General features: G+C 36.2%; 1 protein-coding gene across 1 annotated transcript; it reads right to left on the reverse strand.

Moving 5' to 3' along the window:
* Positions 1–2961: 2961 nt before the first annotated feature.
* On the reverse strand, positions 2962–5393 carry LOC109158165 (uncharacterized protein At2g34160-like). The gene is made up of 5 exons (XM_019306016.1): positions 5020–5393; positions 4364–4412; positions 4148–4210; positions 3978–4042; positions 2962–3547 (listed from the first exon to the last, which is right to left on the reverse strand). Exons 1-5 carry the CDS (start codon positions 5158–5160, stop codon positions 3368–3370), a joined length of 498 nt encoding a protein of 165 aa, XP_019161561.1. The 5' UTR covers positions 5161–5393; the 3' UTR covers positions 2962–3367.
* Between the last annotated feature and the right edge of the window lie 9109 nt (positions 5394–14502).

Here is a 14502-nt window from a genome sequence, read left to right on the forward strand (position 1 = left end):
AACCATAAAATAGTCTCCTTAGAGGTATATAATTGTTTGGGTTGGGATTCGATCTCGTGCCCTCTTCCAAACATTTACAGGGCGTTTGGTTGAAGGGAATTTAAATCCCCTCCCCACTTAATTCCCACCTAATTTCAAAGGTCACAAAATTTTCTTGTTTGGTTGAAAGGAATTGCAATTCCATGGAATTGCAATTCTCTCATTTTCATGGAATTAAAATCCCATGTCCCCCTTGGAATTTTAGGAAGAAAAAAAGATAGTGATGAGTCAAAATTATCCCTTCATTTTTTAACTTAAAATTAATACCTAACAACAACAATGAACATTTTTGACTTTATACTACTTATTCCCTTTCAATTCCCATGTATACCAAACATTGGAATTGAAATTCCAGTAATTCTATTCCTGTAAACCAAACACTAGAATTTAAATTCCACTTTATTCCCAGTAATTCATCTCCCATGGAATTGCAATTTCTTTCCCACGTAATTCCCCCTCTCCAACCAAATGCCCTGTTAGATCTTCTCCAACACTCCACTTGATCATATGTGTTAAAGTGGAAGCAAATGATTTACAGGTATCATAACATGGAGAATTCTATTTATAGAATTTGTATCAAAATTTGACTCGATTTTGACTTTAGAAGAAATTATGGGGAATTTCTAAAAATACAATTTGGCTCATCAAAATTATTACACTTTATTCCTAACAGTTCATGCCTCACTTCCATCTCGTTTTTAGGATTTTGCCTTTGAATTTGCTGTCTTTCTCATAAAAAAATGCCATCCATTGGCTTAGGAAACTCCAGTCCTCACTATATATTAGATAAATCTAAGCCATCCTATTCCTTTTTACATGTCTTTGGTTGTTTGTGCTATCCTCACTTGAGACCATATAATCGTCATAATATGAGTTATAGATCCTCACCGTGTGTATTTTAGGCTATCCAGAGTCTTTCCGGGGGTATAGGTGCATGGACTTACACACTAATAAGATTTATATTTGCAGGCATGTAAGGTTCGATTAGGCAACATTTCCTTTTTTCTGCTAAGGTTGTTTTGCAGTCTTACTCTACTCCTTCTGCCACAGTGGTACCTGTCTCTCCTCCTACTATGCAGCCCGCTCCTTTAGTGCCCGTTGCCCCACCATCACGGGTTCAGGCCTCAAAACTCACGACAAAGACACACACCATGGTCACTAGGAGCATTTCTTGCGCCGCGCCCGCGGTTCTGACTGCCCAAGTTTAATTTGCCCCTCTGAGCCCACTTGTTATACACAGGCTGTCAAATATCTCGAGTGGCGTGATGCCATGGATCAGGAATTCAATGCACTTCTTCACAATCAGACATGGAGCTTGGTCCCGTCTCGTCTTGGTATGAATGCAATTGGTTGTAAGTGGGTCTTTCGCACAAACAAGAGGGTCTATGGTTCAATTGAACGTCACAAAGCTGGGTTAGTGGCAAATGGGTTCAATCAGGTTCCTGGTTATGAATTTTTTGATACATTTAGTCTAGTGGTTAAACTCGCAATTGTCAGAGTAATTCTCTCTTGTAGCTTTATCTTCTGGCTGAGTCATTCGTCAGTTAGATGTGCATAATGCTCTAAATGGTAACTTGGTTGAGACTGTGTGTATGCGACAACCCACAGGATATACTGATACACAATTTCCCAATCATGTTTGCTTGTTAAAACGTTCTTTGTATGGTCTCAAACAAGCTCCTAGAGCTTGGTTTCAATGTTTACATGCCTTCTTGTTGTCAGTGGGGTTCAAAGCGTCAAAGACAGATGTTTCTTTATTTAACTACTCACAAAATTCTGGTTATGTTTATTTGCTGCAGGTGTATTTTGATGATATTTTTGTTATGGGCAGTTATTAGAATCTGGTGAATATGTTGTTATCTAAACTGTTGCATGCTTTAAGATTAGGGATCTTGGTGAACATGCTTTTTTCCTTGGTATTGAAACTGTAAAGCAGGATGATGGTTTGTTGTTCTCTCAGCAACGGTATATGACTTATATCTTGAAATGTGCTAGTATGTCAGACTGCAAACCTCTTACCACTCTCATCCCTGTTTCAAAGTCTATACCTCATTGCATAGATTTGTATGATGATCCTACTCAGTACAGGAGCTTAGCTGGGCGCTACAGTATCTCACTATTACACATCCTGACCTGTCTTTTATTGTGAATCAGCTCTGCCAGAACATGCATGCTCCCAACGTGACACATTGAGATCAACTGTACTGAAACATGTATTGAGGTATGTCAAGAAAAAAAAAAGATATATTGTACCATAAATAAAAACTAGAAACCATATCTCATGTTAAAAATTGTTATGTTTTCAAATATTAAACTAAAGTGGGGATCTTCTTTTTATCATCTTCGTTAATAGTTTTCTTTATGAATTTTTTTAAAGTTATTTGATGGATATATTGGAAACGAGTTCAGAGCGACACGATCCAAAGAGACGAGTCAAGTCAACCCAGACCGACCTCGTAGTCGACCCCAAACCCCAAAGTTGTCCTCCATATATGGTCGACCCAAGGCCTCAAGGCCCACCTCAACGGTCGGCCGCGGACACCTAAGGTTGGCCTTGAGGTCAGCTTCAGGCGCATGCACAAAGCTGGTCTTGGACTGGAGATGAGCGGGCTAGCTGAGACTTTGTCAAAGGGGACGGTATGTAATCGCCTGTCTACTTCGGGTGAGGCGTTATACGAGAAAAAATTTATTAAAAGATTGTTTATTTTGTCTTGTTATTACATTATTTTGAGTAAGCAAAAAACATAAAATTAAAGTTACATTTTAAAAAAAAAGTTAATTGTATGCTATTTTTTTTCCGAGTTTGTGAATGAATTATGAGTTTATTTGAATTTGGTGGCTTAATTGTTATCCACTCTAAAAGTTATATTATTGATTCACTTAAAAGAACTCCTGACTTCGCCAGTGTGATACAATGGCACAAATAAAAACACCACATGTGTATATTAGTGTATATATATATATGCTGTACCTTGAGAAGATACAAGGGTTTGAACATACAAATTAAAGAATGAAATTGCAAAAACGATACAACCTAACAAAGCCAAATCATGAGCTGATACAAACCTACACCAACCGCAACACAACGGGCGATCCAGTTGCCTAGCTCATCGCTTCGCTATCTAAGATTTATATAGATAAATATGTATATAGTTTATAGTATGTAGTTAACAAATTAAAGACTGTAAATACAATTATATGTATGTATATATATAGCAGAAAGATAGATATATAATGGAATTTTGGTGTTGATCCTCTTCATATCTAGACTGAGATACAGAAAGTATGAGTTTGTACTGGCCGGCATCTGATGCTAGTGGATGGGCGGCTACTGCAGCTGCGCCACCTTGTTTTCCTCGCCGGCGGCGGACATCACCGTCTTCGTCGACTCAATATTCTTAGGTGCCTGTTCTTGTGCTCCTCCTGCTGTCGTTGCTGCATTATTGTTGCTGTTTTGTGGAGCCATCTGCTTATCCACTTTCTCCGTCTTGGTTAGCACAATCTCAATCTGAAGTTATAATAATTATCACCATTTGATAAGGCCAATTGAAACATGTGCTAATGGGCTCCAAACAGATATAAGGTTATCTCTGATACTAAATTGAAACATGTGTTCTGTTTTAAAAAGGTGGAATAGTCAACTCAGACGCCTCACACATCGGCCAGACAGAATTGTAGAAGGATAAATCAGGCTCAACTGATCAACATATGTTAGACTTTTGTGCACTGTGCACAAGAAGCCTCTCTCATCTTGAGAGGTTGTTCTCACATTGTGAGACTTATCTATCCTTATTTCTTATAATAAATTTTAGCTGATAGTTGAATTGCACATTTACGTTTATATATTATATATATATGGTCAATATAATAATTTTTTTTTTGGTAAGGATGGTCAATATAATAATGGGTAAAGAAGAAATGTGATGCGATTAAATTACCCGGGCTTTCTGAACCATGCGGCCTTTAGCTTCATCTTTCACTCCAACTGTAGATGTTAGGACCTCTGCAACAATTTAAGAATGAATGTTGGCATTGATTAATTACTGCATATATAATAATATAATCCATGCATTATTGTTTTAATAAGTTTTCAGTATATTTTGCTTACTCTTCTCAGTTGCGTATCCGTTGTTCTTCAGAATCTCAGCAACGGTAACAACTGTGGTGATTGCTGTAATTATATTTAACATTGCATGGAAATTAAAATGAATCATTAAACATGGACAAAATAGCGAACCCAGAAACAAATGAATTGAAGCCATCATATGCATAATTCGTAGAAAAATATAATGATGTTAGACGATGAAAAAGTGACGGTCGTTACCCATGCCCAAAGCAGAGAGCTCAACCTCATTATGTTGCTGAATGTATCTCTGCAGACACAGAAGGATCCAACATTAAAACCACTCTCAACTTCACACATGCAATAAGAATCATCAATTAGTTAGTGGAGGCCAGTAAAGGACCAAATGCATTTGATTAGGAGATTAGATTGTTGAGCAGAGACCAATAAAGAGTCAAGTTCAACACTCTGTCGTTCGAAAATGTGATGACTGTCCTTAACTATTACTATAATTTTTCGTGCAGTGATAATTAAGCATTTGATCTTAACACATTTTATATATATATATATATATATATATATATATATATATATATATATATATATATATATATATAGAGGATCAGTTTCCCCGTACAGCCATGACGCCATGCACCATTAGGTAGGCATAAATGTATTACAAAGTGTTCCAAAATGCACCATTCGATGTGGTGTATTTTTTTTGTGTGTGGTGCATTTTGTGATGCATTTCATCGTAGTGCATTTCAGAACACTATATGGTACATTTATGCATACCTAATAGTGCAATAATCCTACTTACAGCACGGGAAGCCATGTCATCATTTGAATGGTATATATATATATATATATATATATATATATATATATATATATATATATATATAGAACAACATAACCTTAGCAAGATTGACGTAAAAGAAGAGGGGTTTCTTGGTGTTGGACACTTGAATCCTGTTCTTCTTCTGCCCATCAGAGTTGGTGTCGGCAGCGGCGGCGGCGTTGGTTTTTGGCAGCGGCTCCACCGTTCCCATCGTCATATCTCGATCAAGCACAGAACAAATTAAATTGAAACACACTTTGATTTGATTCTAGGTTACGCCCTCTAGCTCTCAGGTCTTTTGTTTCTTTCTTTCTTTCACCCTTAGCTTTGATTCATGGATGAAGTGATGAAGAATTGGATTGGATATAGAGACCCGGAAAATGGGGGCTACTAATATTGTTTTGTTTTGTTGGAGAAAAATTAGCAAGCATTAAGATCATCAATGGAGGCCCTTCCCTTTCTGCAACGCACAAAACATTGACCAAGTAAACACCCTTTTGGCAGTTATGGCTATGGAAACTGTAGGATGCTGTCCATTGAATCGGTTAATTATTTGCTTCCTTATATTATGTGTGTCTGCCTGTCTGCTTGGTAAATTTTGTTTCACTATGATGTTGATAATATGAATTAATAACACATTTTTTAGTATGTTTCGTAAAGATTATACTACCTATTAGGATTAATTATAAATTTGATCTCGATTTTAATTATTACTTTTTTCTTTTTTTTAAATTTAGTTTTAATCTTTGAGTATAAAATCAGTTAGATTTGGTCTATCTACACTATTAAAAATGTGCACTTTTAATTCTCAAATCGACATATTTTGAATAATTAATTAAAAGACAAAATTTAGTCAATTTTAATTGGAAAACCAAAAGGAGTTGATGATCCCGGTTAATTAAAAGAATAAGCCTGGGGTTGGGGTGGGGGTGGGGGTGGGGGTATGGGAGGAAGGGGGATGGATATATAGACTTACTGAGGAGGAAGGGGGATGTAAGCATGAAAATGTTAAGCAACTAACACAAAAGAATATGTGAGAAATTAAAGTGAGTAAAGTAAAGGAGCAAATTACACTTTTGGTTCTATGATTATACGTGTAAATTTTGGTTCTTGACTTTTAAAATTAATAATTTAGTCCTTTAATTGTGTTTTTTTAGTAGATTTGATCCTTTCGGCTAAATCACCGGTGGAAATTGACCGAAAAAACGTAAACTTTTTTAAAAAATTATTCACGGGGAAAAACGGTTATTTTACATTTTTTTATATAAAAAAAGGAAAGTTGTTATTTGCTTTGCTTCTTCCTCGCGGGCGAGTTATTTACTTTGCTTTGCTTCTTCTTCCACCGTCACCATGACTCACCAACAAGTTCCTCTCCCTCCGCCGTTCTCCTCCGTGCCACCAAGACAGACAACATGGAGGGAAGCCGAGGACAACGACGACCATTTCACCTCCACCTACGTCAAATCCCTGCTGGAAGAGCCGTACAATGTAGCTGTCCTCCAAATCAGCCACGCCATTATCTCCGGTGAAGAGGAAATTCTTGAAATCGCTGGAGATGGCGGAGGCCAAGACGGTGAGGGGATTGTAGGCGGGGTGACGTTGACCAGGAAGGCGAAGAAGAACATGACGGCGACGCGCGACGGCATGCTTGAGGATCTCTGTGGATGAAGACCTTGATGAGCACGCTGGACCATACCCACATCTAGGACATCAAAAAATCAAACGCCAGCATCCTCCGGCCTCTGCTTCCTCCGGTGAGTCTTGGTGGCGGACTGGCGGTAAGCGTGGTACGCGACGAAGAAGAAGCAAAGCAAATAACATTTCTTTAAAAAAAAATGTAAAATGACCGTTTTGTCCCCCTGAATAAAAAATTTAAAAAGTGTACATTTTCCGGTCAATTTTCACATGTGATTTGGCCGGGAGGACCAAATCTGCTAAAAATGCATAGTTAAAAGATTAAATTGTTAGTTTTAAAAGTTAAGGACCAAAATTAACACACCCCTATAGTCATAGGACCAAAAATGTAATTTACTCTAAAGTAAAGACACAACAAGTTTTATAATGGTGTAATTCCTCTAGTGAGTTTACTCCACTTTTCTCCTTTTTTACTAGGAATTAGATATTCACTAGTATCTTCGATCCACCACACAAAATTACCAATGAACCTAAAGGTTTTAGGACATACTTTTTATTATTTTGTTCTTTTCCTTTTTTTTTCTTTGTCTAGCACTGATGTCAAGATTGTTGCAACATCAGTTTCAACACACCTCTATTCTTTAACTTTATACTTCAATTTTTCTACAATCACCTATGATCTTTTATATTCTCAAAAATGAGTACAATATAATGTTAGGAAAAATATGAGGAAAACAAAGAATCAACCCACTTCAAGTATGCAAGAGATACACTTTCCTAAAAAAATTTAATCACCATGCATAAGCAATTTATTAGGTTTCAGAAAAAAACTTGTGAGATATAAGAAGTTGACAAATTATTACTGAACTTGCAATGAATAATTCAACAAAGGAGAAAAAGTTAAGAAAATATCTTAGATTTTTTGAGCTTATACTACAATACTTTGGAAAAAAGGTAATAATGGTGATAATAAAACCACCCTCAGACATCGAGATAATGGGAGGTTACAACTTACAAGGATCAAATAAGTTCTTGGTGTTGTAAAATCTTATTATGGACATTATTCTGGCATTAATAACATGATTTGTAACAGCTTAGTATTTATGGAATGTTATGTAATAGCTGTCAAATATAGATTATATATACTTTGTAATCTTGTAGAGAATGCACCGATGAATGAGATGATCCTTTTCTGAATATTCTTACAACACGTTATCGGCACTTTGCTCTACCAGAAAAACACTGGCTCTTCTCCCTTAAAAATCTCGGTTCGGTCGAGACGCGTCTCCGCAATTTTCGGCGTCGGCAGGCCTCAAATCGGCGATCAGCTTCGTCTCGTTGAGGCCATCATGGAGGTGGGTCAGCCGCCTCCCAACTCAGTGGAACAAGACCTAGATCGTGTTCGCGACATTCTTGCAGACTTGGGTCGTAGAACCGTCCGTTTATCTCCATCGGCGATCCGTCGGCCTCTGGCTGGCGATGAAGGTCCGAGACAGTCAACAGGCGTCACCAACAGGCAACAACATCATCGCAATCATCAATTCCCCAACTATCAAATCGCGATCCAGGGCGGCGGTGATAATTCTCCAACTACCCGGTTGATGAGGAGAACCCAGGGCCATCACCCACTCCCTAATCCGACGGCCGGATCACTGGCGATGGGATGAGAATCTGTTCTCTGTAAACAGCTGCGGCGAGAGGCGTGCGACAAGCGATCAGCGTGGTCTGCTTGGCCGTTCCAGGCGACTCTTCGATCGATTGAGTGTTCTCCATCAACCCCCCGGTGAACGACCAGACCAGATCATCGACCTCTCCGCAGTCGGCAATCGGACTTCACAATCCGGTAACCAGATCTGTCTCCTCTCTGCACTCATGATCGGCTTCTTTTTCCGTGGAGATCAAGACCAGCACGGCTACAGGTCACGCCCGGGGATGGCGTTGCCTCTTCATTGCGACTGCAGGACTGCAGCACAGCGGCATCATCACCGCCCCAGAAAATCTTCATAAGAATTTTGCCTCTCCTTGATCTGGTGAACCTGCGAAAGGGAAGCCTGAATACACCATCACAGAATGTTATAATGCTAACAATCCCATGACCTAAGGAGGAGGCCCAATTGTATGCTGCAACTGAGATTCCAACCAGGTTCCCTCTTATCAATTTATCTAATTTTGGAATGCTATTTGGCGATATATAATTATATTTGGTGATATATAATTATATCTATGCATATTGTTAATGATTTGAATGTTATAGCTTCCTTGTGCAATTTTTGTCTATGCATGGTAGTACTGCTACAATGGCATATGATTTGTGTGCATCAGAAACCAGTATATAGATATAGCCAAAGTTCAATTATCAGTAGTAAAAGGCTTATATGACAAGTTTGAACATGGGGATTTGAAAATGTGATTGAAATTGTGCACAAGTGTGTGTTTTGCTTGTTAGGAGGTTTTGACAAGTTAACTGTGAAGAGTATGACTGCTTTACATGCTTTGGTGTACATTTGGAGTGGAGTAGATCCCTGTTCGAAAGATTATGATGATTTCATTGTGATTTTATGGTGTCTAGAAAGAATGATTTTCACACATAGTAATCGTTGCCATAAAAATTTTTGATCGGCGCAATTTGAAAACTAAATTCGTGAAAAATACTTATTGAATTCCTTTTGGCATGAATTTTTTCCTGGAGAACCTACACTTATGATATTTGATGTCTTTAAAAAGATTTTCTCAAAAATATGCTTTGGTTGTTCCAGAAAAATTCTGTAAAGTTATGGCAGTGTGCTGCCAGTTATTTTTCTGCCTGGCGCATTGTTGGGAAAAGTTTTGGGAAAATACTTATAGACCTTGGATTGGCATGAAACTTTTTATGTACATTCTAGACTTGCTGAACTACATATTTTCAAAATTTTGTGCCAAAATGTGTTACCGTTTTCTCCAGAAAATTCTGCAATCCAAGTCAAAATTCTGAAATTTTCGGCCGATTTTAGCTTGTATATCTTGCTATTTGTGTTGTTAATCATGAGTTCAACCTTCATATTTGTGTTGCTAATGAGGAATCAATTTTAGTGGAACTCTTTATTGGCTTTCTAGCCATACTCATGCTGCCAATACCAACTGATGGAGCATGTATCTCATTATGGTGAATGGGTTTTGTAATCCCATTATCTAAGCTACTCAGTATATTGCACTGGTACCAAGTGGAAATGCATGGCATTCAACCATGGTAAAAATATTTGAACTTCAAAGTGAAGAAAATGAATGACTGTTTGGCACTTCAACTGCTTGTCCCTTGTTGGGGGTAACTCTGACCGAACAACGATCCACAAACTACTGATATCAAGTTTTAGATTCAACTAAGCCACTGCAGGATACGTAGTTTTGTGGAACTAAAATCAAATTGCACCGGATGAACGGTACTTCCCTCAATTTATTTTCTAATTTATGAATTAATAGAATCTCTCTTGTCATGTCATGCATTGTGTGTACCACACATGATACTCTTTGTTTAAAATGGATGTGCATGACTTAATTGAGTTTTTGGTGTCCAAGACATAAGGGACAATTATATCACATATTGAATATGCTTCTCTTTAATTGACAACATTTGGCATATAATCTATTGATTAGGTTCATATAAGAGAATTTGTTATTTCTCTTGTTGGCAATTAATTATTTGCTATAGGCCAAAGCTATTGTGATTTATCACACAACTTATAAGTGAGACAATAGCATGAATTATCTATATGGTTTTCATTGTTAGGTTGCACCTGTCGTTGCTAAACCTTAATTTGATCTTGTGATATCAATTAGATGATATGAGTCTAAATATTGTGATATATAGCATAAATATTGAATATAGCTTTGCCCAGAAGGCGAATTTATTGCACTAATTATATGATAATAGCACTAGGACAAATTCTCCCAAAATATAAAATTGACTTGGTATTGATTTAAAAGTCAATTGTTATTTGTCTAAAATTCAAGTTTATTGGCTGCGATAATTTATTATAGCATTGTTTCACACGAGTCTTTGACATTGAAATAAATCTCAAATTTGAGTATTTAAACAAAAGGATAGTACTTAATTTTTAATATAGTTTTGTCCAAAAGGTAAACTTAGAACGTTAATTTATCTGTGACTCGTTATCTTGCATGTCATTTATGATAGTCACATTGTACTCCAGTAATAGTTCTTTGAGTGACCAATGACTCATGACTCGTGAATGAAGTCTGCAACTTCTATTTTTTTTAATGCTATGCTACTATGCAAAATTGTTATGTGCTTAACCGCCAAAAGTGAGTCACATCATGTTGGTTTGCCTGAAGCAAACAAATTGTTAATATTTGATAATTTTTTGAACATCTATACTTCTTTTGGCGTTTAATCTCTCTAAGATTGTCGAATGTTTTACTCATTTTGTTCAATGTGTATGCTATCCCTATATGATTTTATATGTCGCTTGTGGTAAATTTCATATACATTTGAGAAATTATTGTGTTGCGATAATCTTTACATTTTAGAGACCTAATTTTTAATTATGGCATGACCAATTGGGTCACTGAGGGCAAACATAATGTGTTAGATATTATAATTTCTTATCCACATGAGTTTTTATAGAGCATGTGTGAAAGAGAAATTATTGAATTATCTGTTTTGGGGATATACTTTTGTTTGAAATCCAAATCTAACTCACTGCATATCACAAACCAATCCCTCAAGGATTGTTATACCTAGTACATGTTTTCAAAATAAACATTTCCCTATCTGCGTTATTATTTATAGTGCGCAGTCTATTTCAATATATCACCACCACATCATACCTCTAAAAAGGCTACCAAAGAAGCCTTAGTCTCTTGATTAATTAATGCCAAGAGCACATGATAGGAGACTAATATACATATCCTTAGGTACGCTGACTGCATAATTAATGAAGATTGTTTCTTGGCATTAGGGGGAGATAAGAGTTCAAATTTAATAGAATGCCAAGAAATTCCATAGAATAAAAATATCTTCATTATTTAATCCATGTACTAGTTAGACTGAACTGAAAGCTCAGAACATGATATATTTGCGATATTAGCAAATAATCTGCCAAATACATCTATTGATCATACTGATCATAAAGAGTGACTAGGTCCATATACCATCCCCAATTTGGACCAAATATATCTACCGATACTCCTTGATGCCAGAAGTGTAGGAAATCTATCGGTGTAAGAGATAAAAATCATTATACTAGATCTAGTAAATAAACATTGTCACTCTTGATATACCTTGAATAATTATGTCTTGGAGACATTCGTCCAGATGACGAAAAACCCTAGTCAATTTATAGGTGCACCAAACAAACATAATACTAGGGATGCGGGACAACCAGATGTGATCTGAATAAGTTCTGGGAAATGTTTAGAATCTGGTTGACTTGAATATTGCCATAAACTATTATAAATATGGGAGAGATTTATGAAAGTATTATAGTTGTCGACAACACAATAGCCTGTACAAATTGCTCCATTATATGATAATCTGGATCCAGAGTTATGCACCGGAAGTGCCATGACTATTTAACGTATAAAGGAGCAATTAAGGCATAGCTCGACTCGCTAATTATTAATAATTCTCTTTATAAAAATACACCGTTAAGAGTTAACCCTAAAGGTTACAAGTGGGTGTGTGCACGAAAGAGAAGTAAGAATAATGAGGTGATATGATATAAAGCGAGTTTGTAGTCTTATGGGTTCACGTAGATACCCTTGATTGATTTTAATCAAACATATTTTCCCACGATAAATGGCAATAAGTTCCGCTACATCATTGGCAGAATAATAAATTAGATATGCAACTAATATTAAATTCAAAAGTCCCCGAAGGATTTTAAGTTCTCAAAATGAGAAAAAGTGAAAACCGCACATTAAAATATTAAGGTCTTTATAGGACCTGAAATAGTTAATATTTATTTTGAGAAATTCCTGATGGATTTATAATTCCCGAAATGAGAATTTAAGTGTCATTATATTTACTCTTTAAAAGGTTGCGAATGGAGTTAATATCCTCATTGAAGGAATAATATGTACCATTGTGTGCTCGATAAAGGGTTGATAATGAACTCATTTATTATTTATTATCTAAGTTAATATTGATGGTGGAAAACATCAATGAAATATATAAAGGGCTTGATGATGTCAGCCCATATCTAAAGGCGAAGATTTTTGAAACAAAAGCTTGGGAAAGCTAAGTATTATCTCGACTTGAAGATCGAGTTTTTCTTTGAAGAAATTTTTATACACCAGTTAGCCAATATATGATTTTGATTGGATACTTAGTCAAACCAATATACAATGGGCTACTTGGGTACTGGCTATTATTTTTGTATCCCCATAATGCCAAGTCCCAAAACTGGCTGTACTATATTTACCCCCATTGTCCCATAAAAGGGTCAATAAAGATTGTGTTTCACAAATGATAAAAGGATATATAATGAAATCCTTTTGACTAGATATTATGATATCAATATTATACCACGTGAACTCTAGAAGAGTCACGAGATTATTTATTCAAATGACAGTTGTATATATTTATTTACAAAATCCCTCTATACAGTTTGGAAATTTAATGTATGGGAATTAAAGATTGTTATCTTGAGGGGGAGTATCATTTTACATGAATCAATCCTGAAGATTGGGTCTTAGATGATTTAACGGCTGTACTCTTTTCCTTAGTTAAGTTTTTCCCAACGGGGTTTTTCCCTTAAATCTAAGGTTTTTAATGAGGCAGCTAATCTAAAACAAGAATACACATACATCATGCACTCTTTTGCTCAACTAGTTTTTTCCCACTGGGTTTTCTAGTGAGGTTTTTATCGAGACATGAGTATGATATAGTAATGTAAATGGGGAAAAGTTGCAAAATAATTGCTTAAGTAGACAAACCCCAAAATCTTGAAGATTATGTTGATTGTGCCCTGAAGGTTTTGGTTGTACTCTTTTTCCCTTAACTAAGTTTTTCCCACAGGGTTTTCTTAAGTTAAGGTTTTTAATGAGGCAAGTACAATATATGTTCTTACAAATATCATGTACTCTTTTCTTCAACTAGGTTTTTCCTATGTGGTTTTCCTAGTGAAGTTTTTAACGAGGCATGAATATACATATTTTATATTTTTTTTGTCTAGATTTTTCCCACAGGGTTTTCCTAGCAAGCTTTTACGAGGCAGGATCATATCAAAATAATGTCCAAGGGGGAGTGTTGTAAAATCTTATTATGGACATTATTCTGGCATTAATAACATGATTTGTAACAGCTTAGTATTTATGGAATGTTATGTAATAGCTGTCAAATATAGATTATATATACTTTGTAATCTTGTAGAGAATGCACCGATGAATGAGATGATCCTTTTCTGAATATTCTTACAACACTTGGTAAATTTTTAGTACTCATTACTATAAAAATCTCCAACAAACAATAGGCCCCCACACTCTGCCCCGACAGAGCATTTGGGAGGATGTAAATCAGGGTGATGGTAGCTCAATGACTCAGTAGACAAGGCTAAATGCCGGTGCGAACCTTGGCCTCTTTTCTCAAATACTGCCTACTAAACCAGTGAGCTTGTGAAGAATAAAGTCACATGTTGAAAGGAGCAAATGCTTGGGCTAAGGTTTGAGCTTGAGCTAAGGTTTGGAGGAGCAAATGCTTAGGTTAAGGTTTGAGCTTGGAGTTGATTTGCATTTATTGTTGCATTAAATGTTTGCAAATTTCTAGGCATTTGGGTTTACTATAAATAGGCAACTCCTCTTCATTGTAAATCATTCCGTCCAATCCTATTAGCTAGCAAAGTATCAATGGAGAGAGATAGAGAGTTATATTTGTAATTCCGATATATTGTAATATCTTTTTGTTAATAAAAAATTCTTCTCCAAAATT

Source organism: Ipomoea nil, unplaced genomic scaffold, assembly GCF_001879475.1.
Source record: "Ipomoea nil cultivar Tokyo-kokei standard unplaced genomic scaffold, Asagao_1.1 scaffold2805, whole genome shotgun sequence".
In the NCBI taxonomy this organism is placed as follows: Eukaryota; Viridiplantae; Streptophyta; class Magnoliopsida; order Solanales; family Convolvulaceae; genus Ipomoea; species Ipomoea nil.